General features: G+C 50.0%; 1 protein-coding gene across 1 annotated transcript; it reads right to left on the reverse strand.

The window, feature by feature from the left end:
• Window positions 1-793: 793 nt before the first annotated feature.
• HBEGF (heparin binding EGF like growth factor) lies at window positions 794-18,101 on the reverse strand. Its single transcript, XM_060253789.1, has 7 exons — window positions 18,059-18,101; window positions 17,654-17,726; window positions 16,857-17,083; window positions 7,564-7,735; window positions 4,100-4,255; window positions 2,788-2,879; window positions 794-1,351 (listed from the first exon to the last, which is right to left on the reverse strand). Exons 1-6 carry the CDS (start codon window positions 18,099-18,101, stop codon window positions 2,807-2,809), a joined length of 744 nt encoding a protein of 247 aa, XP_060109772.1. The 3' UTR covers window positions 794-1,351; window positions 2,788-2,806.
• Between the last annotated feature and the right edge of the window lie 5,278 nt (window positions 18,102-23,379).

Here is a 23,379-nt window from a genome sequence, read left to right on the forward strand (position 1 = left end):
GCTGTACCTGTGTGGTTTCCTTTTCAGGCAGAAGCTAAAATCTATGAAAGAGTGCACTGTGTGGCTATCACCCCTCCCCGAGCATTTTTGGAGTCACAGATGTTGCCACATGCAACAGTGGACCCATGGCCCAACATCCTTTGCAGACTGGAGGGAAGGGCTCACAGGTGAATGCTCTTTCCCACACACACATGCACAACTCTACAGAGAGAAAGCTAGATTTCAAAGAAAAGGCCATTAGCCTCACTATAAGCCTGAAGGGGGCCAGGTCAGACACAGGATTCTCTTCCATGGGGCAGCCAAGCTGGGTTGCATCCTGATTTGTGCCCAATGAGCTGTGGATCACAAAATGGTTTTTCAGCATACAGGTCACCTTCCCCAGCAAATCAGATGTGTACAAACGGAGTACATTCTAAACTGAATACCTACAATGGGATGCTGAAGGTCTTTTATAGCAGAAAGGTTCCCCACCAAAAACACTTTCCTTCACCTATGAAACAAGCATGCCAGGGAAATGGTTCCTTCTCCCTGACATATACTGGGGTCATACCTTGTTCAAGCTACCCTGGGAGGAAGGATTTGATAGATTAAGAAGGACATGGTTGTTAATGCAAAAAGCCAAACAAAATCAAGAGATCTAAGCAAAGATCATGAGCATCTGTGAAAAAAAGAGGACTATAAAGGAAAGAAATAAATATTTATACAGGTCAGAATTTGGTGTCACAAATGGTGTCTCTTTTTTACTATTTCAAATCAGATTTACATTAATTAATGTGCCAAGAACCAGTATGTATTAACAAAAAGTTATTTATTAGAGTATTACACTGCAAAATTCTCCTGTCTCTCTTCTCCAACGGCAGGACAACAGGATCAAGCCCTAAATAAATAATAATATGTACAATGTGTATCTAAAATAAATATATAATTTAAAATGAAATATCTTGTTAAATAGTTTCCTCTCTTTAATGAAGTTCCAAAGTTAGATTTCTTCAGCAGTCTTTCACAGTTAAATCCTCAGAGGGTGTGTCCGAAGGAATCCAGTTTCCCAGTCCACTGTCTGTCTGCAAAGACTACTTTTTCCAATGTCATTAAGGCAAGGCCTGACTCTTCTCTGTACACTGTGGCTTCACATTTCAGGGACAAGCCCACTGCCTGTCTGTCTCTCTGCTTGTCCAGTTCTTCCAACGTGGAGAGGCAGTATTCTTTCTTCAAAGCAGCAATGATTCAGCACAGTCCCACCCCTCGGAAGACAGCACACTCTTCTACTCATATAAACTCCCCTCTGGCTTTGAAATGTGTCCTGGAAAAAGGATTATCCACAGAGCTGTGAAGGCAGAGCTGCTCTTGCATCCTAAAGCACAACAGAAAGAGAGCCAGGGTCAAAACAAGGCAGTCTACTCAACAGTCATAATTCAAGATGGCAGGAGACATGAGGGATCCCCACCATGGTGCCCATGGGTGCCACAGTGCCCACTGACACCTCTGGCACCCATCAAGTGGTTTTAGAAAGGGGGTGGGACCAGATGGAGCTGCTGCCCAGCGAGGTTTCTGACAGGCGATTTGACTGGCTGTGCGGATTATTTAAAGCGTTGTTTTGGCAGTGGCAGCAGCCACACCACCAGGCTCTTCACTGTGTAACTGAAGGGAAGCTGCGGCTGCCATTTTGTGGCTGGCTCTGCCTCCTGCAGCAATGGTTGAAGAGTCCCCAACCTGACCACTGGCAAGGGAGAAACGGGTGGAAGGGGGGAGAGATATGGCACCTATTTCCAGAGCCACAGCTACACTCTGCAGCCTCTGAAGACAGGAAGTTAAGTCTGAAACTACTTCCAGAAAAAGGTTTGTAGAAGTGAAAAATCTTTTCTTAGACACAGTTTAAAGAGGGGAAGCAGCTCAGCAGGAGAGGGTCCCCGCAAGGAGGGAGGCAGGGCGGCAACAGGATAGTCAGCAGCAAAAAGGGCACTGCGCTGAAGCAGATGGGCAGCAAATCACACCACATATAGAGGGGCTGACTGAGAAGAAAAAGCAGGCAGCTCGTGATGCTGGAGAGGGGGATCCCCAAGCAAAGGCAGGGCAAAGCTGCTAAAGGAAAATAAGGCTTTAGAGCCCTGGAAGGGAGCAGGGAACAGGATTGCAGTCTAATCTACAGTATGACCAGTTTCGCACTAGGCTTTTAATCTTGGTTTAGCCCTGTCCCCAAGCTGACATTCTACACTAAAATCATAGAGTCATAGAGTTGGTTTCTGTGATTCTCTGATTCTAACGTAGAATCAGTTTTGGGACAGAGTTAAACCAAGATTAAAAGTCTAGTGCGAAACTGGGCTATGTTTTCTGTCGCTCTGGCTGCGTTATTTCTACTTCCACAATTCTACTGCTTTGCATTAGTCTGGCCCAGCTTCTGTACTGCTTCCTACTGGGGGGCATTTGCTTAGTAATGATCCATTAATTTATTATTAATGGATATTTGCTTTAATGATCCAATAACGATCCTACTGGATTTATTTATTTATTTCTTGTATTTCTATCCCGCCCTCCCCGTCGAAGCAGGCTCGTGCTATTTGACTGCATTGCCTTATGCTGTGCGATTCCACCGTGAGCCTTGGAGAGAAAGCCAGGCTATACTTAAAGTCAATAAATAAGGCTTAAACATTCCCCACTTTATTTTTTGCCATCATGGGATCAGTCCCTTCCCTTCCCTTCAGGGCAAGGCCAGGACAAAGGCCTGAGTCATCTCTTCTTGCCACAACCCTTCTTCCTCCCAACCCGCAGCAACATATTTGGAAGGGTTACCTTGTAGTCCCAGGGTGCATCAGTGATTGACGGTGATGCCCAGCTTAACCTTCTCTTCGCTTTCTACATCGTAAACTCCTTGCTTGTGACACCTGGGAAATCCAAAAGGGAAAGCTATGGATCAATTTCAACCCTACGTGCAAGAGGCAAAACTGTCGGCTGTCAATGCGGGCCACGGCTCCTGTTCCCGTCTAGATTCCCAGACCCAAGAATCAGAAACTCTGCCTTGTGCACCTTTTCCTTGGCAAGTGTCCACCCTGAGCAAAAGATCTGGGACATCGCCATCTAGAACTGGATTTCGTTCCTCACTTCCTGAACAAGCTTTTCTGGACCCGAGCTCAACCTGGCAGAAGAGTTGCTACAACTAACAGAAATCAGATTGGAAGCGATGTCCAAACCAAATTCAAGGAATGACTATTGCAAATTCATCAAAGGGGCAATCGCTTCTCCCAAAAGGTCCTACTGAGAAGTGCTTGGTGCTGAATATTCTATAGGGCACATTCTATAGAGGCATTCTCTAGGGCACATTCTATAGAGCAGGACCTCAATGGATTTGGCTTGGCCAATGGATCTATCCATCTCAGTTCCCCGGCTGCACAATGCTCACCTGAAGGCTCCACAATCCAGAGGTGCAGGGCTTTTTTTTGAGAAGGAACGCACAGGAACACAGTTCCGGCTGGCTTGGCACCAGGGTGGTGTGGCCTAATATGCAAATGAGTTCCTGCTGGGCTTTTTCTACAAAAAAAAGCCCTGCATTGGTGGTTAGGAGACTGAGCAAGGCTAGGATTGTAAAGTGCTTTGAAATACTCCATATGTTTTAGAGGACAATTGCTGCTTCTAATAAGCACTATCGGCTGAGCTCAGCAAACCCAAGCTAAAATACTGTCAAGAAGCCCTGCAGTGAAGTCTTGGGGGGGGGGGGGGGGGGTGGAGCTACAAGCTCAAGAGACAGTCTGAGAACAACTGGACACCCTTCTGCTACGGAAGTGAGGACGATCTGGCCCTGTGAGCTGCTGGCAAGGGAGGCTTTTGGGGCAGAATGCCTAAACCGCTTCAAGACCTTTAGGAAAAAAGCAGTGACCTGAAAGCAAGCAGGCAAACAATGTACATCAGGCAACCCTCCCAAAAAAGTTCTCCTAGGAAGAAGAGTTGGTTTTTATGCCTCACTTTCCCCTACCCTAACTAAGGAGCCTCCGAGTGGCTTCCAATTGCCTTCCTTTCCTCTTCCCACGACAGGCCCCTTGTGAGGCAGTCCCCAAATGTCCGCACAGCCTCACCGCCGGACTCTCCTTAGCCTCACCAAGCCTCTTACCTGAGCATCAACAACACCCCAATGATGATAAGGCACAGGGACGACAGGACCACGGCCGTGACCGCCAAGACTGTTGTGTGGTCGTAGCTGCGGGAGGGGTTCTCCACGGGGAGGCTGAGAGCGTGGCAGCGCTCTCCTTGGTACCCCTGCTGGCACCTGGAGTCACGGAAAGAAAACGAGAAGATGCCTGGCTTAACTCCCAAAAGGAACAGTCACGTTATAGCCCACTCAATCAGTGCCACTGGCTCCTCAACGCTCAGACACCTGGCAGCCCACTCTGCCCAGGAAGGTTACCGTGGGGCATCCGTTTTACACCAGACAGGACCGTCCCGCCTCGACACCACAAGGCAGTCCCCTGAGGCCTCCCTGCTTCCCTGCCCACAATGCTCCTTCTTGAGTTCAGGCTGCCTCAGACCAAGCCTGAGCCGCCAACACCAAACTTGCTCTCCAGAGCAGAAGTGACGTGGCTTTCTGACTGGTTGCTCTCAGTGTACACGGTGCTCTCTACAGCAACAGGAACAAAGGCTGCAGAGCCCAGAGGAGCTGTGGAGACGATGAGTCCCAGAGAGGCCTGATGTTTTGTTCTTGCGACGACAAAAGACCAGGCAAAAGTCATTCGCTTCCATGCTGCTGCTCGTCTTTACTTAGTAGAGAAATGGCCACAAGTGACTCATGGGTTTTTTCCTTTTCGTCCCCTGTAGTAAGGATCTCTGCGCTCATTCCTCAGTGCTTCTGAGTCTTTGCTTGTTCACTTGCCCAGGTAGTCTTACTCGCATGGTAAGAATAACCACAGGGGCCAAATTCCCCCAGAGGTGAGTCAGAGCAGCAAAGTAAACAGACTTCAAAAAACCCACTACTCCGACAGGGAAGAGGCTTGCTCCAAACATCTCGGCTCAAGTGTCTCACGCTCCCAAAGAGCTCCATTGAAAGCAGCACATACCACACTTCTGTGTCACCCTCAGGCTTCAATGCTCCAATTACACAGCGGCCAAAGGGAGGATGGCAGCATGCTGAGTGATGACGTGGCCCACAAATGCCCACCACCGTCCAGATAGAAGCACTAGTGACCTCAGCTAGTGAGCTGACAGCATGCACCCAGACAGATTCTAGTGGCATTGCCCAGAAGGCAGTGGTTTGGACTGGCGGGGCACAGATGGAGGCTCAGCTTGTTGGAGAACCCGAGGGAGACCTCGCTGGAAGGTCAAGGAGACAGAATGCGTCATCCAGCATATCCTCCCTCCACAAACAAGCAGAGGAAGGAGAGTGTTTTGCCCTCCCAATAAGAAAAACTACTCGTCATTTGCCATGGCAGGTCTGCACGGTCTCTCTCTCTCACACACACAAGCACAGTCTGCAGACCTCTGCCCAGCACAAAGCATGCGTGGGATGCTTGTTCCCTTACAGGCTCCAGGTGGCATCTGGGTGGCTCACAAAAGGAACATGGAAAATGGAGAGGGACAGTGGCTCAGTGGTAGAGCATCTGCTTGGTAAACAGAAGGTCCCAAGTTCAATCCCTGGCATCTCCGACAAAAAGGGTCCAGGCAAAGAGGCATGAAAAACCTCAGCTTGAGACCCTGAAGAGCCGCTGCCTGTCTGAGTAGACAAGACTGACTTTGATGGACTGAGGGTCTGATTCAGTAGAAGGCAGCTTCATATGTTCATATGAAAAGTGTGAAGCTCGAGGCTGTATCCCCTCGTTTGCAAAGGATAACTGAGAACAAATTGAGCACACAGCTTTCACAATTTGCTTTAAAACGTAACGCAAGAGCCAGGTCCTTTCTTCTGCTCTAACTCAGTAGTCGAGGGAAGTGTTTCAGATCCACCTCAACAAAGTAAGGCAGCATTTCTCTAGCAGGGATACTGCATTTTACATAAGAACATAAAAGAAGCCATGTTGGACCAGTCCAACGTTCTGTGTCACATAGTGGCCAAAACCCAGGTGCCATCGGGAGCTATCAGTGGGGTCAGAACTCCAGAAGCCCTCCCACTGTTGCCCCCAAACACCGATAATTCAGAGCACCACTGCTCCACACATAAGAATATAAGAGAAGCCATGTTGGATCAAGCCAATGGCCCATCCAGTCCAACACTCTGTGTCACACATAAGAATATAAGAGAAGCCATGTGGGATCAGGCCAATGGCCCATCCAGTCCAACACTTTGTGTCACACATAAGAACATAAGAGAAGCCATGTTGGATCAGGCCAATGGCCCATCCAGTCCAACACTCTGTGTCACACATAAGAATATAAGAGAAGCCATGCTGGATCAAGCCAATGGCCCATCCAGTCCAACACTCTGTGTCACACATAAGAACATAAGAGAAGCCATGTTGGATCAGGCCAATGGCCCATCCAGTCCAACACTCTGTGTCACACATAAGAATATAAGAGAAGCCATGTTGGATCAGGCCAATGGCCCATCCAGTCCAACACTCTGTGTCACACACAAGAACATAAGAGAAGCCATGTTGGATCAGGCCAATGGCCCATCCAGTCCAACACTCTGTGTCACACATAAGAACATAAGAGAAGCCATATTGGATCAAGCCAATGGCCCATCCAGTCCAACACTCTGTGTCACACAGTGGCCAAAACCAGGTGCCATCAGGCCGTCTACCAGTGGGGCCGGAAATCCAGAAGCCTTCCCAAGCACCAAAAATACAGAGCATCACTGCCCCATACTGCTGGCTCTTGAGCTGCTAACTACCGCCACATGGAAAATTCAGCAGTCTCATCATCTAGCAGGTCCACTGATATGCGCCCACTACCCAGGATGCAGTTGCCCAATTGAATGTATTCTTTTAGCCCAGCCTTTCTCCAAGGAGTTCAGGATGATGTACGCAGCCCTCTCCCTCGTCCTTTCCTCACAACATCCCTGTTTAGCAGCTGAGCCTGACAGAGAGGGACTGCCCCCCAGTCATCCCAGGAGCATCATCATGGAACACGGACTTGAACCAGGGTCACTTCGACCCTAATCCAACCCTGACATCACACTGGCTCTCCAGTGTCACAAGCAGCCGGGGAACATTGCCCTTGAGATCAATGGTGATAAGCAAGACAGCTCCTCCCCTTCCACAATCCCCAGTTCTTTGGTTGAAAATTCAAAAGGTGTTTTTTGCCATGTTCTTTATTTCACGTCGTGATCTAAGAGACACTCCGGCATACTCTGAAGAATCCAAAGCACGTCAAACAACCAGATGCCAGCTTCCCCTGACAAAACGTCCCAGAGTTTTGTTGGTCTTTGCCTGGTTTTCTTTGGACTGTGAACTTCCTCCTTCCAACACCAAAGGGAACTTCTAAAATATTACCGACACATGCATGCAGCCCTTCTTTCTGCAGAACAGCAAGTTCTGCACTACTAGTGCCAGCCCAAACGTGCAAAAAGAAGTGGGCAGGGATTGTCTTTATTGCCTCCCAAAAAAAGATCAAGGCATCTCCCCAGTCAGATATACTGAAACTTACACACAGGAGGGCGCTTTTAGTGCCTTGATGTATCTGCATTCTCCATGGATACAATAATCCTTGTATTTTCGCAAGCAGGGGTCTCTCTTCTTCCCCTTCCCCTTCTTTCTTTTCTTCCCTGTCCCTTCTTTCTTGGGAGTCACAGGATCTTGCGGCTTGGACAGGAACGCAACTGTGGAAAAGGAGGAAATCAACAAGATGGCAGTTAGATAGCTGAATACTAACGAACCAGCCTTCAGTCATTCCAGCCACCAATTACGATGCCCCTTTTCAAAGGGGTCAGGTAGGGGGTGATACAAGAGTCACTTGCTGGTCAAAGGAGAGGGGACTGGCCTTGACTGACCAAAGATCTGGTTCAGTATATTTATGCCATTAAAGGTTTGGTATGGTATGGTTCAGTATAAGGCCGCTTCATGTGTTTAGGGCATGAACCCTAGAATCCTAATTGCAAAATGACTCACGCACACCCAAATGGTGAAGCAAGTCAGAGTACATGGCCTTTGCTCCTATCTTTATGCCTGCTGGTGGCTTTACCCTGGGATTTCTCAGACTGCAATGGCCTGGTTTCCCAGCCCTCAGTAGTTGCCCCCCACGCTCACTTCGTTACATTTATCATGTGAAACAGTATATCTGCTGGCTCCCCTACACAGCAGCCAGCAAGGAAAGCTGCAAAGTTGACCTCTCCCTTCTTCCCAGGCTGCTTCAGCTACAGCTGGCTGCCTGAAGTCAGTGAAGAGCCTATACCGGAGGTCTCCCCACAGAGATTCCCACTCACCACTGCTGTGAACTTGCCCAGCCTTGGTTTGCCCAGTCTTGGGGACAACAGAACTGTCATTTGTGCTTTCTGAGCACCCCACTGGCACACAAAGGTTGCTGGGCATGAACACACATTGCAAAATGGAGAACCCATAAGAGACCTCACTTAAGAGTGTGTACGCTTCTTATCTACTTAGACTACAGAGGTTCATACACATACGAATGAAAAAATGAAGATTCCCATGCTGTGTCTTCACAACATGAAGCTTTACAAATCCTCAGGGTCTTCTTCTGTACGGGAGGCACCCACAAAGCACAAGACCACTGCCAGCTCCTCTGTGTCCACATCCAGCACTTCCAATAGCACTACACCAAAGAGATTCTCATGCAGTTCCCCTGGCAGCTGACTCAAGGCTAAACTAAGCAGCTAGGACTGCTTCTCCCCTACCACACAGTAGCCTCAAGATGACCCATCTGCAGTGCAGACTGGGGGCAGGTGAAGGATGCTTAACCCTGCCTCCCCCAGAAATATCTCCTTCCCACCTGGCTGCCTCTCCCTCTGTTATGTTCCTGACTTGTGTTAAGTTATCCACAAGCCTGAAATTTGGCAAGTGAAAAGCAGCTGGGAAGGGGAAAGAGGGTCAGCTGGCTGAGGAAGGACAAAGTACCCCTCCACACACACACACTCCAGTCAAAATGCCCAACTCAAGGGTGCCTTGCAAGGAAGAAGGAACTATCAGGCCAAGGTTAGGTGTTGTGGCTGTGCGATGTCCGGCCCAAGAAAAACGTGGTGGAGAGCCAAGGCAGTTCCTAAGAGGCCCAATCCCAATCCAGCAAAGAGAATCCTAAAGCAGCAGGAACACTCAATATTAAGGGATTTCTGGTGGATGTTGGAAAGTTGTACAGGGGTTGCATAATTTCCCAACATCCACAGAAATCACTTTAAAGAAAATAGTATGGCATGGGAAGATACAAAGTCAACTGGGGGCTTGCTAACTGGGGGCGAGTTCGGTACAAGGTGCTGGTTATTACCTTTAAAGCCCTATATGGCCTGGGACCTGCCTACCTGAAGGATCGTCTCTCCCCACATGTTCCCCAGAGAGTACTGAGGTCGGGAACCTAAAATCTCGCTATCCCTGGGCCAAAAGAAGCCCGCCTTAAGTCTACTAGGGACAGGGCCTTCTCTGTTATGGCTCCTACATGGTGGAACCAGCTACCGGAGGAGGTGAGGGCCCTGCGGTGAGGTGAGGGCCCTGCGCAGGGCCTGTAAGACAACCCTCTTCCGGTTAGCTTACACCTAACTGATATCGGAACTAATGTAGCTTTACCAGATTCTTGCTATTTATATTGTTATAAGGTTCGATGTTTTAAGGTTTTAAATGTTTTGATTGTTTTAACTGTTTATATATTTAAACGCTAATTTAATTTTATGTTTTATTATCTGTTGTGAGCCGCCCTGAGCCACTTTTGTGGAAAGGGCGGGATATAAACCATAAATAAATAAATAAATAAATAAACAAACAAACAGGATAAAAGTAAATCGTCATCACACACACACACACCCCACCAGGACAAAAAAAAATCCCACCCCACCCCCGCCACAGAAGCTTGCTGAGTAACCTTGGGCCAGTCAGACACTCTCAGCCCAACCTACCTGGGAGGGTTGTTGTGAGAATAAAATGGAGGAAAGGAGGAGGATGTGAGCAGCTTTGGGTCCCCACTGGGGTGAAAGGTAGGAGATAAATAAACTACTAAACCGATAAAATAAAATAACTGTAAAAGGCAAGCGTGCCCTACATGCAGAGCCGCAGCCTGGGTTCCACCTGTGGTAGGAGGCACAGAATTCTGGCAGAGGTTCACATGGCTCAGGGAAGAAAGTGCCAAGAGGAAAGCAGGGCAAGGATTCAGCACCTCCCCTCATCCGACACATTTCAGCATTCCCAGGTGCCCCTTCCAGGTGCTCTTTGGAGCCAAGAAGCAGTCATCAAGCTAACCTGGGGTTAGCTTTTTGAGCCTGTGGGCACCTGTAGAATTCTGACATCACATGGTGGGCATGGTAACAAAATGGCTGCCACAAAACAGTTGCCCCAGGAAGTGGAGTCTCCCACAAAATGCCCGCCACACCTTGCCTTCAGTCATACAGTGAAGATCCTAGTGTCGCGGCGGCAGCGCTACCAAAAACAACTTTTTAAAATAAATGCACAGCCAATCAAAAACCCTGCTGAGCAAAATCCCTATTGGCCCACCCACTCCCTAAAAACACTTGGGTGGGGGCCAGAAAAAAGTGTCAATGGGAGCCACAGAGCTCATGGGCACCACAAGGGGATCATTAAGATAACCTGAAAAAACAGGGCTTCAAAATGACATGCAGTTTTTACAAAGAGGACTAAAAAGGCAACTCTGGTTTGAAGCTGTCCTCACCCAGCATCCTACCCACATTACAGAGGGTGTCACTTCACTTGTACCCTGTTTTACAGCTTGCGGAAGACAGCAGCATCTGCCTAGGTTTTTTTTCAGCCGCTTTGAGAGATCCTGCACAGAATCTGTGTAGCAAACGACTGATATCTTGATCCTCTTAAGAATTCCCTCAGGAGTTTTACTATGCAAACTATTTAATCTTTGCAATACCCCCATAGAAGGTAGACCGTTAGTAACTGGCTGATTTATAGATGAAGAACTTTGGTTGAAACAGAACCTTGACCAAAGGGAATGCAAGAGCAGAGATCTAAAGCCACATTTCCTAGAGCCAGAGAGCTCTCCCTAAGTGGGGTCTTCAAGAGCTACTGCAGATGGGCAAGATCCCATGTTTCTGCCCTAGGAAGATACAAGAAGTGCCTGCTCAAACATTGCAGTGTTAGACAGACATAAAAAGGTAAAGGTAGTCCCCTGTGCAAGCACCATTTGCTTCCGACTCTGGGGTGACGTTGCATCACAACATTTTCACAGCAGACTTTTTTTTAATGGGGTGGTTTGTCATTGCCTTCCCCAGTCATCTACACTTTCCCCCAAGCAAGCTGGGTACTCATTTTACTGACCTTGGAAGGATGGAAGGCTGAGTCAACCTTGAGCTGACTACCTGAACCCAGCTTCCGCCGGGATTGAACAGGTCGTGAGAAGAGAGCTCGGGCTGCAGTACTGCAGCTTTACCACTCTGCACCACAGGGCTGCTATAGTTTTATCCATGTCTGACCAGCTCAGGATCACACCCAACAAGAGTAGATATGCACTTTATGTGCTGGGACAAACCCAGAAATGCAAAGTGAACTGCAGTTCCACGTTCAAAGTCAGGTCCACACCCCAGGTTATGGTTTTGACAGGCACAAACACCTTATGCCAGGAGTCCCCAAGCCTTTGGAGCCTGCAAGTTCCTTTGGAACACAGGGTGGTGGACGCAGCTTCAGAACGGCCCCGACAGGCGGTGATGCCAACCACAGTGTGTCAGGTAAGGAGAGTATATGCAACTCCAACAGCAACTCAACATCTCAGGCAGAATCCATGTAATAGCCCACTTAAAATAATTTTCTTGCAGATAAACCCAGTTTATCTTTAATCGCTCAGGGAAAATCCTTGCGCTGTGGCAGCAACTGCTCCCAAAGCAACATCTTTAAAAATCTGTTCAGCCAATGAGAAGCCCTCCTTGGCAAAAAGCCCTTTCTAAAAACACTTTGCAGGTGCCAGGATAGATATTGGCGGGCACTGCTCACGGGCAGCACGTTGAAGACCGCTGCGTGATGCACCCAAGCACATCGTCCAGGCAGAGGTACCAGGGGACTGCAGCTCCATTTTGGCATAGCACGGTCCATCCATGTGGACCACTGAATGGTGCATAAATGGGAGGAGTTTCCTGGCACAGCAGAGCTCACACAAGACAGATCAAGAAGGTGATTTACAATTCACTTCAGAAGGCTGCTGTGTTCCCACTGGCAGCTCCCCAGTCCTCCCCAAATAGCTCCGCACCAAGATTCAGTTCACCCCAGGAATATATCAGTTTCTCTTCCTCTCCCAGGCAGCAGGATAGTCTACGGTACAGGTGCAGCACGAGAGAAGAAGCTCAGACCCTCCTTTTTTGTTGCACAGCCTCATCTGCTTGTCTCATCATCTTTTCCTTGCCTACTCTAATGATATTGGATTTATATCCCGCCCTCCACTCCGAATCTCAGAGCGGCTCATAATCTCCTTTATCTTCCTCCCCCACAACAGACACCGTGTGAGGTGGGTGGGGCTGGAGAGGGCTCTCACAGAAGCTACCCTTTCAAGGACAACTCCCGCAAACGCTATGGCTCACCCAAGGCCATTCCAGCAGCTGCAAGTGGAGGAGTGGGGAATCAACCCCAGTTCTCCCAGATAAGTGTCTGCACACTTAACGACTATACCAAACTACATCAGAGATTGGTCCAACTGATAAAGAAACACTCCAGAAGTCTTGTATCAATGTGTGGGGGGAGGAGGGGGGGCTGCTGTTCATATTCCATTCTGCTCAACAGAGCAATTTTTCTGAAGTGTTGGACAGGATTCAGTAGCAAAAGGAAGCACTGCAGCATCCAGAATGCAAGAGGAGGAAAGTCAGATGCACAGCTCAGGGATCGTTCCCCCCCTCAGACATTAAGCACCCTCCAACCCCCCTCCCCACCCCACACACATGAAACTGGCACAGCAGCTGGAGTTGCAAACAGCCCTGTGAAGGACAGAAACAGCTGAATCGCAAAGGCCAAAATCTAAAGTTGCAACAAAAGGTCCACAAAAGGTTTGCAGGAGATAAGCTATGGAAACAGGGACCAAAACTAGCACTCAGCTCATTAAGGACCACCTAAGGGTCTTAAGTCACACCCTCCACGAGTGCTCATCTGCCGCTCTGGATGCGAATTGTGATGCCACTCATCAGACCAAATATTTCACCCAAAATGGAAAAATCAGGGTTCATAGGGGAAGCTGGAAGCAAAGGGGAAAAAAACTGGAGTCAAAAATATAAACTATAAGTGGACAAAGGAAGAAGAGGGAAAACAATGAAGCCAGGAAGTACATAAATGTGGTACAGGAACAAATGTTCTTCTACAAAGGGGGGGGGGGTGTCTGTTACTGGGCCAGGTGTGTAGCTAGAAAATTTTGGGTGGCAGGGCATTGGGAAATCCCGTGGGGCAGGGGAGCCGGGGGAAAGAGAGTGGGAGAAATAGGAGAGTTGGAAGCTGCTGACAGAACAGCTCCCCCACCTGCAGCCCTCGTGACTCTACTAACTTCCTAACTTTATTTTATTTTGCATTTTTAAAAACCTATTTATTTCCTGTCTGGAAAAAAGAAAACAAGACTGAAGCTTCCCTGACCATACCCGGGGTCATTTTGGAACCCCCACATGCATCTTACATTTTTTAAAGAAAAATTTGCATTTTTTTTAATTCAATTTTTTTCCTTTGGGGGATAGAACTTATTTGCCCCCAAACGCTTCCTTGTGGTACTTATTTGCCCTCAAAGGCTTCCTTGTGGCTACAGGTCTGTACTGGGCCCTCCCACTGGTTTCCTGTCATGGAGGGAAAAGGAGAAACATAAGAGTTGGGAAGGGACCTCAACAATCATCTATCCCAACCCCCTGTACAATGCAGGCAATTCACAACTACCTCCTCCCCCACACCTCCCATCACCCCCAGATCTATGCCCAGAGGAAGACAAAAACCCTCCCGGATCCCTGGACCGCTCTGGCCTGAAGGAAAATTTCTTCGTAGCCCCAAAGCAGCAATCGACATTATCCTGAGCATGCAAGGAAGGGCCATGAGAACCGACCACTGGCTCATCCATTCCTGCTCTCCCTCTCACGATCTGCCAAAGTTCCCAGAATCAGCACTGCTGTCAGAAGGACATCTCTTCCCTGCTTAAAACCCCCTAAAGGAGAGCCCACCACCTCCAGAGGAAGCCTGTTTCATCGAGAAACTGCTGCAATTGTCAGGGAGTTTGATATGCAGGCAGCCCAAGCCTGGGGGTGGGGAGAAAATGCCAGGACTCAGAAAGGGGAGAAAACTGATCTCGATATGGGCACCCTTGCGAGCCAACAGCGAGTTTCTCCCACGCAGTGGAACCTAATACCTGTTGCCCTCAGATCCAGTTCAGGAACGACACATGCTAGGCACTCAGGACACAAACAGGCAGGAGGATGAAACGGTAACCCAGCCAGCCAGACACCCCCAGATGGCATCACTTTAGCCTCAGTGACTAAGCCGGACAAAGTAAGAAGAGCCACACCAGGTTGGCGGGGGACAGAGTGAGTCATCTGTGCATCCCCTCCGCCAACCACCCCACACCTACAGACTAGAAAATTAATACTTCCGTTTGGACAAGCCTACGCGCCCCCAAAGGGATCGGCACAGGATGACAGACACCTGAAGGTTCAGCCAGCCCTTCTCTACTGCAAGTCTCCTTGGTGCCCTGAGTGATGCCAAACATCCACAATCGAGGTCTCTCTTGCTTTGGGTTCACCTGAAGCACTGTTGCTATGGCTCTCCAGTGCTGGCAAATGTTTTCGATGGGAGGAAGGATACTGGTGCAAAGGAAACGCTGAAGGGGGCAGGCCTGCGGATTCTTGGAAGGAGAAACCAGGAAGCAGAATGCTGGAAGACTGGTAGGGCAAGAAGCCACCAAAACATCCAGTTACTCACAAGGTACGGAGCAGCTTCCAACAGGAGAGCCAAGAAGCAGCCAAGAGGTTACTCCGTCCTGGCCCAATTTCCCAAGGTCAGTGGGAGGAGGCAGAAAAGAAAGGCTCCTCCCACAGTTTCTTGACTCCCTCACCAAAAGCACCCCTTTGACCCAACAGCTTACTGACTTTGCAAAAGTCCATTTAAAGGCAGGGGCTGGCAGAAGGGCAAACAGTCGCACTTCACCGGAGAACACGCACACAGCATTCGGGAGTCTCCCTGGGGAGCCGAGAAGGCACAACAGGCTCAGAGCAGGAGGGTGGGAGGGAAGGGCCCCTCCCAGATAAAAGCAAGGTCAGAAAATAGAAAGCAGGAAAAGACGGCGATGGAAAGCAAAGGCAGCAAGAAATTCCATGGGAGCATTCCAGCCTGCCCCCCTCTTACCCCGTTGCAAGGTTTTGTTCCTACTAAGTGGCTTGCGGACAAGAGAAAAAGGACAAAAAGACTGAGACTCTACTCTAACCAGGACACCACCGATTCCTAGGACTCTGACAGAGCTTCACACAATCTCTGTTCCAACTTCAAAGAATGATGGTGCTCATTTGCAGCCTCCTCTCGCATCTCTGGTGTTTCCTCAACACTCTGGCCAGCCCTCCAGTGACAAAGGCTCTCAAGGACCCCAGCAGGGAGACATGTCCCTGCTGCCAAAGCATTCCTGCGTAACTGTCCCACTCTAAGCACTTCCTCGGAAGCAAAGGTCACCCAATTCAAGATGCACTTGTACCTAAATTAATGCGCATAAGCACTTTGCTCAACAGGTGGCATTGGCTGACAACTAAGAGGTCAAAAATTAGTCTCCATCTAGTCCATGAGGCACTGAAATTTGTTTCTCTGAACCATATTAGCTGGGATTTAAGCCTGGCCTTCATAAAGAGGTACACAAGAAGTATAGATGACTGGGGAAGGCAATGGCAAACCACCCCATAAAAAGGTCTGCCGTGAAAACGTTGTGAAAGCAACGTCACCCCGGAGTCGGAAACGACTGGTGCTTGCACAGGGGACTACCTTGACCTTTACCTTTTCACAAAGAGGAGTTTGCAATGAACAGGATCCTGCAAGAAACCCTTCATACTAGCGCCTTTAGCCCCACACTGCTTGCTGTGATTGGCGCAGGTTCTCCAGGGACTCAGTTTTTCCCTAGTCCCAAGAGCCTTCGAACACCAGAAACTGGACTGGAGACCTTGCAAGTGTAAAACGGGTGCCGTGCCACCACGCTAAGTCTAGCATCTTTACAGGTCAGGTTGAACAAAACCTAAATTTGTTTTATTTTTACACCCTGCCTTCACCCCTCCTCAGCAGCGTACATCATTCCCCTTTCCTCCATTCTGTCCTCACAGCAACCCTGTGAGGTAGGTTAAGCTGAGAGTGTGTGACTGGCCAGAGGTCACCCAGCAGGCTTCCATGGCAGAGAGAGGATCTGAACCAGGGTTTCCTAAATCCTCATCCGTGACTCTAACCAGCGCACCCCACTGGCTCAGACACTTCAAAGGTCAACTCCTTCTCCCCATTCATTTTTTTATTTTTTAAATCATGGTTTTTTCCCCAGTTTGCAGCCCCTGTACCAGTTGTTCAAAGTCTGCTGAACTGGGACAGTCACCCTTTGGGAGGATCTGCCCCCCTCATCAGGCGCTCAAAGCGCCGCTCTCAATGGACACAACTCTATATGGCTATTCTGTTCCACTGGATTATGGCCAGACACCATCATGACAAGGTCTGCAGTTTATCCAGATTTCCTAGCCCAAAGAACTGGAAGAGCCCATTTCACAGGCACCGGCTACTAGCACCTGTGCCACCCCAAAGGAACCGTTTTACAGAGAGAGACGCGGATCTCTGCTTCAGCAGGACCCGCAGACATACCTCCAGGGAGTTCTCTGAAGTTGTCCCCAGAGGAGGTGACGCTCGCCTCTCGCTCTCTTTCACGCTCCAAAATCTCCCGGACTGGAAGGAGCTGGGAAGCTGCCAAATCTTCGCTGCCCTCTTTCTGGTAAACGTCATTTCGGAGTAGTCCAATCCCTTCACCATCCACCAGCACCCAGCAAGCTACAAGGGTGGGAGGGGGAAAAAAAGGAACAGTTACGGGGACCCTGAACACGGGGGCCGGGCAGGCAGCCCGGAAAGCACTGCATCAGGCTCCCACACCACCGCCACCAACACATTTCTCAGGATATATCGGGCACTGTTATTTATAGAACCACGGCATTGCAAAAACAAACAAAGCATTCACACACTATGCACACATCCACGTGAGCTGGCCCACAATCCTTCCCGTGTGTAAATGTCCGGCAAGTTCACAAGCTCATGTTCAAGGTGCATGTTCCCAACAGCCAATAAGCTCCATTCACACACACACACACACAGACACGCAAGTACCAAGCGTGTGAAGAACACCCGCCAGGTCGATTCTGGCTGCAGGGCTCTCCCACCGGCACAGGCGCGCACCCATAAGAGAAGCCATGTTAGATCAGGCCAATGGGCCATCCAGTCCAAAACTCTGTGTCACACAGTGGCAAAAAAATTTTATATATACACTCACACTGTGGCTAATAGCCACTGATGGACCTGTGCTCCATATTTTTATCTAAACCCCTCTTGAAGGTGGCTATGCTTGTGGCCGCCGCCACCTCCTGTGGCAGTGAATTCCACATGTTAATCACCCTTCGCTGCTGAACCCGCGCACGGATGTGACCCGCGACATGAACCTCCGGACGCTACACGTGTCAGGCAAGCCTGTTCGGACGCCCCGGGGTCGGGGGGTTCCCTCGCCTTTCCTTTCCGTCGGGCGCGAATCGCACCCCCCCACCCCACCCCCTTCCACGCCGGTATCGGCTGTCACCGAACGGGCTAAATTTGGCCGCGGCGCGGAGGAGCGAGAAGAGCCGCCGGAGCATCGCTCGGGGCGGGGAAGTGGGGCCTTTCCCGCGCGGCGTCCACAGCGAGCGGAGCCCTTCCCGGGCCCTGGAGAGCGCCACCTGCGCCACGCGGCCCAAAGCAAGGGCGCTCGGCCGCCTCCCCGCGCGGCTCTGCTCTGCAGCCTGCCCTCCGCCAGGGGCCTCTCTCACCTGCCGCCAGCAGCACCTGCGCGCCCACCGACGGCCCCTTCATGGCGCTGCGGGGACACTCGGCCGCCCCACGGACCTCGCCTCGCCTCGCCTGCCGCTGCCTGCCTGCCTGCCGGAGCCGCCCTGGCGCGCCACCCTCCACGTGCGCTCCGCCTGCGACTGCCCGGGCGGCTCCGAGCCCCGGCTACAGCCTCGAGGGGGCGGGCCAAGCGCCACTCGTCAGCGCCCGCCGCCTCGCCCCCATTCCCGGGCGCGCCTCGCCTCGGGTGCGGCGGGAGGGCGGGGCGGGACGGGCCGGGCGCCGGGGAAGCTCCCTGGGCTCTGCTCGCCGGGGCGGCTGCCTGCCTCCTCCCAGCCCGGCCTTGCCCTGCGGGAGTTCCGTGGGAGGGAAAGCGTCGGCGGAGTTGGTGCCCGGCCGCTTCGGAGGGCCCTGCGGGAGGCCTTGCCGCTTGGCTTCCTTGCCCGAGACGCCTACGCGGCAGCCCCTCTCTCTGTGGGCGGCCCGTTATGGAGTCGGGAGCGTAGACCCTCATGGGCTGAGCCTCCGTCTAGAGATGCCAGGCTTACAGCTCCTCTCCAGACTGCACTGATCAGTTTCCTTGATTAGAACAACTGGGACCGGTGCATATAGATAGAAGGAGCTGCAAAAAAACACCGGAAGCAATAATACTGTCGCGCTGTAAGGCTTTAAGTGCGTTCTTGTGTAGTGCAAAATAAAATAAGACAAGGGAACACGTATTGTTTGAAAAAAAAAACCCTATCGACTGGCAGATGTTGAGAGCATGCGCTGATCCGTGTCATGGAAAAATAATACTGTGGCTCCATGTAACGTCGGGAGAAAGGGCTGAAGAAGAACTTGATAAGCGAAACCGTGAGGATTCCTTTAATAAGCCGTTCCTTATTCTCTCTGTCGAAATCACAAATGGAACGCCAAAAGACGCCACCCAGGTCTACAGTTTATTTTGAAGAAGCAATTGCCAGGGAGAGACTGATGCAGTGACTTTGGGGGTTTTTTTTCCAAACAATACGTGTTCCCTTGTCTTAATTTATTTTGCACTAAACAAGAACGCATTTACACACTTACAGTGTGATAGCATTATTGCTTCCGGTGTTTTTTGCAGATCTCCCTGGGGTAAATGGCTGCTTTGGAGGGTGGACTCTATGGCCTTGATTGTACCCCACTGAGGTCCCTGTACTCCCCAGGTTTCATCCCCAAATCTCCAGGAGTTTCCTTCCTGGATCTGGCACCCCTACCCACCATCCCTCACTAGTGGGGGGGGTGTGTGTGTGGCAACCCTGGGCCCAGTGAAGGGTGCTGGCAAGGAGAGCCAAACCTGCCCCCTCTCTTGTGGCTTTCCATCGCCTGCTTCCTTCCTTCTAACTTTTTTTCTCCCCAAAAGCTGTCCAAAGCTCATCTGGCGCCCTACATCGGGCGGCGCTCGTAAGATAAAGCCCATCTGCTGGGTAGAGAAACTGGTTCGAGGACAAGAGCAGAAAGGAGCAGATCGTAACTTTAATTCTCCATTTGGTCTTGTTTTGGTTTTAATATGTTTGGGGGGGGCTCATACCCAAGTGTCTACCCATTATCCTTTTGATCTATTTACATCTCCCTTTCTCTCCATTTGGGACTCAGAGCTTCTTGGAACGTTGTTTTCCTTTCTCTGTTCTCTCACAAAACCCTGCGATTCAGGCAGGCTGATGGACTGTGAAGAGCTCAAGTTCACCCCGCAAGCTTCCATGGTAGAATCTGGGTCTGCCAGGGTCCTCGTCTCAAACTTTATACGGCTCTTAAGTGGGCCTCCCCTTCTTGTGCTGTCAATGTTGAAGGCATGAGAGTCAATGTGGAATAGTGGCTAGAGGGCTGGTCTCGTGTCTGGGAGACCCAGGGCTCCATTCCCACTCTGCCTGGCCTACCTATCAGGGTTGTTGTGATGACAAAACGAAGGAGAAGAGAATGAGGTGGGCTGCTCTGGGTCTCTTGCAGAGAAAGGGGGTATAAATGAATCCATCAATAATGTCTGCCTAGAATTTGGCAGGCAGGATCCCTTAAGCGGATACACCTTTTCCTTACATCTAAGCGGGATGGCAGGAGAAAGTTACAGGTGAGAAAGGGCTGGATTTGGGTCCAGCAGAACTTTAGAGACCAACAAGATTTGGGGGTTATAAAGTTTGGAGAGTCAGCGTTCCCTGCATGGAATATGATGTCGATGTAGGGAGCTTTGACTCCCCAACTCATATCCTGAAAACCAGAGTCACCCTCTGAAATGATCGTCTGGTGGGAATGTGTTTCCTGTGTAAGTTCATGGAAGCAAACATTAAAAAAGCAAAGCCAAGTAGTAACGTTTTGAAAAAAAGCATTTCAAAAATTTGACCCAGGATACTGGATTTGATGGACTGTTGGGCTGGTCTTATATTCTAAGACTAATGCCAACTAAGAGCATCCCTATTTGCCCCTTTCCCCATCTTTTGGTCCCAAGCTAGCAGTCTTCCATTGGGATACACAGCAAGAAGGCATAAAGTTGCCACTTTCCGAGGACTGGAGCTTTGGGATAAACTTGCCCTGAAAAAAAAAATCTGTTTTGAAAGCAATCCCAGTCCAAAGTGGGGGCAAAAGACACGGAGGGTCATATTTCCTTCTTACTGACCTCTCCATGCTCACCTTGAGAGGATGGGGGGGACTGAAAGCACGCACTCTGGGATTCCATACCCGTGACTCATTCTGCGATGGAATTTTCTCTTTTATGTGGGTGAGAAAACGGAGGTGGTGGTGCTGAATCGGAATTGTGGCTTATCACCTATTTGGCTAACGCCCCATTTGGGTGACTCATGTGTGGAATGACGAAATTTCGGTAGCAGATTTACACATCTCTCCAGGGCCTGGGAAAGACTGTAGAAAGGCTCCACCCAGCAGGTATCCTGGAAATAATGTAAGCAGGTTTGTGACTTGGTATTGGCACATCGGTGATGCAAAGGCGGGGGAAGTCCCCATTGTGTCGGCTGTGTTTGTACTTAGAAGGGAGCATCTTTAGAATTGGTTTTGAGAACAGGACGCTGTTGAAGAGGCTTCTCACTTAACTGCTCTGCAAGACTGCTGGCAACAAAGTCCTTCCTAGCATATATGCATGGGTTCAAATGCCCCTTATGATGAGCTGTATCAGGGATCCCCAGCATCTTTGGAATTTGGACAAGGGATGGTGGGCAAAAATCACAAAATGGCTGACACAGGAGGTGAGGGCAGTCACAAAATGGCTGCCACAGGATGAGGGGGCAGTCACAAAATGACTGCCATAGGAAAAGGAAAGGTCCCCTGTGCAAGCACCAGTCATTTGTGACTCTGGGGTGACCTTGCTTTCACAACGTTTTCACGGCAGACTTTTTTAATGGGGTGGTTTGCCATTGCCTTTCCCAGTCAGCTACACTTTCCCCCCAGCAAGCTGGATACTCAATTTACCGACCTCGGAAGGATGGAAGGCTGAGTCAACCTTGGGCCAGCTACCTGAATCCAGCTTCCACCAGAATCGAACTCAGGTCGTGAGCAGAGAGTTCAGACCACAGTACAGCAGTACTGCTGCTTTACCACTCTGTGCCATGGGCCGCTTGGCTGCCATAAGAAGGCCACAAAAATGTCAAAGAGTGAGGTTGTATTTAATTCTAACAGTAACAATTTTACATCCCAGGAAGAAACTCTGTTTAACAGGACGCCTTTTAATGTTCAGAGCCAATGAGAAGCCCTGCTGGGCAAACCCTTCTACTTTCTAAAACACTTTCTAAACCACTCAGGCACCATGTTGGGGACCCCTGATCTATCTCTTCCCTGTGTGGAATGTTCAGCGCAGGCATTGAATAAGTGAGGCAGCCCTAACCAGTGGGAGGATCCCTTGAGATCCTTTGGTAGGACATCAGCATCTCTGCAAGTGCAACGGAGAACTAAGTTCTCACAAATGGGCCACTGCTGCAGTGCTGATGGCCACCCTCGCTGCTGAGCGCCGGCAGCAAGTCCTCCGAATTCTACTGCTTCTTAATGTGGAGGCACCATTGATGTTGTTAACAGCTGTCAGCTATTGCCATTTGTTCCTTTGATCAAAGAGGACCTAGGCACTTTTGCAGAAACTAAGCCAATGAAGAATGCAACAAACAGGCTGAACGATGTCTGCCTCAGGTTCTGCTTCCCTGGGATTGCCACCGATTTCATAATCTCCCGCTGCTTCTACTCATCTGTACAGTCATTTAGGCATAACTGCTGAATGAGAAAACGGCTGCTTCTGAGGACTGCTCTGGGGACATATTTGCAGTCATTCCAAGTCATGCCTCCTGATCAGAACTGGGTGACCCAGTCTGCTTGCATCTTTTTGGGCTTTTTTTTTTTTCCTTAACAGAAACTGGGGATTGCTGAAGCATTATGTCAAGTATTGCTTGCCTCCATGGGAAGCACCTATAAAAGAGAGGAAGGAGGAACCCTGCCCTCTCCAGAGCTAACAAGCCAGGCTTTAGTGCAAAGAGGTCAGGAAAGGGCCAAGGGCTTTGCCTGTAGCCAAGAGAGGCGACCCACCCTTTGTTGGGCATGCAAGCCCACTTTCGGAGGGGAGGAAGTGCCCTTACCTCCTGCCTGTTTCCTGCTCCAAATGGGCCCCTAAAGAAGCTCTTCCTGCATCAGGTTTCGAATGCATGAAATCTGAGTTAGCCCCTCCTTAGTGCACAGCTAGATGAGACTGTCTCCCCAGTTTCCCAGGGTGTTATGCAGGGCAGGGAAAACAGATTAAGAGTGCCCTGGGATCAGGACCTCTGTGGCATGATGGGAGGGGGGGCTCCTTCCTTCCCTCCCTCCCGTGCTGCTTTCCCTATCCAAAATAGTGCCAAGGAGTGCATTTGCCCACATGCTCCCCAGCACCATAACAAGGCAGAAAAATGGCATGGGGTGGAGGTAGAAGCACCTTCTCTCTCCAATGCTGTGGTTCTCTGGACCAGAATTGGGCCCCTGCAGCAGTCTTAAGCAGCGTTCCCTCTAAGATGAGTTAGTGTGAGCTAGCTGACACATTTTTGTCTCAGCTCAGGGGAAACAGCCCTAGAACAAACTCATTTATGTAGTAGCTCACAACTTTAATTCCAGTAGCTCACAACTTTAGTGCCGGTAGCTCACAAAGACTCCACAGCTCACAAGACTCCACAGCTTAGAGGGAACATTTAAGTAGCTTTCTCCAGCACTACAAAATGGGGGTACATCCCCAGGTTAAACCCAGAGACAGTGTCTTGGTTTCTTGTGCCTCAATGAACATTGCTGGAAGTGTAGCCCACTTACTCGGGAATCAGCATAGTCGACACCA

The sequence above is a fragment of the Heteronotia binoei genome, chromosome 14 (assembly GCF_032191835.1).
Source record: "Heteronotia binoei isolate CCM8104 ecotype False Entrance Well chromosome 14, APGP_CSIRO_Hbin_v1, whole genome shotgun sequence".
Taxonomy (NCBI): domain Eukaryota; kingdom Metazoa; phylum Chordata; class Lepidosauria; order Squamata; family Gekkonidae; genus Heteronotia; species Heteronotia binoei.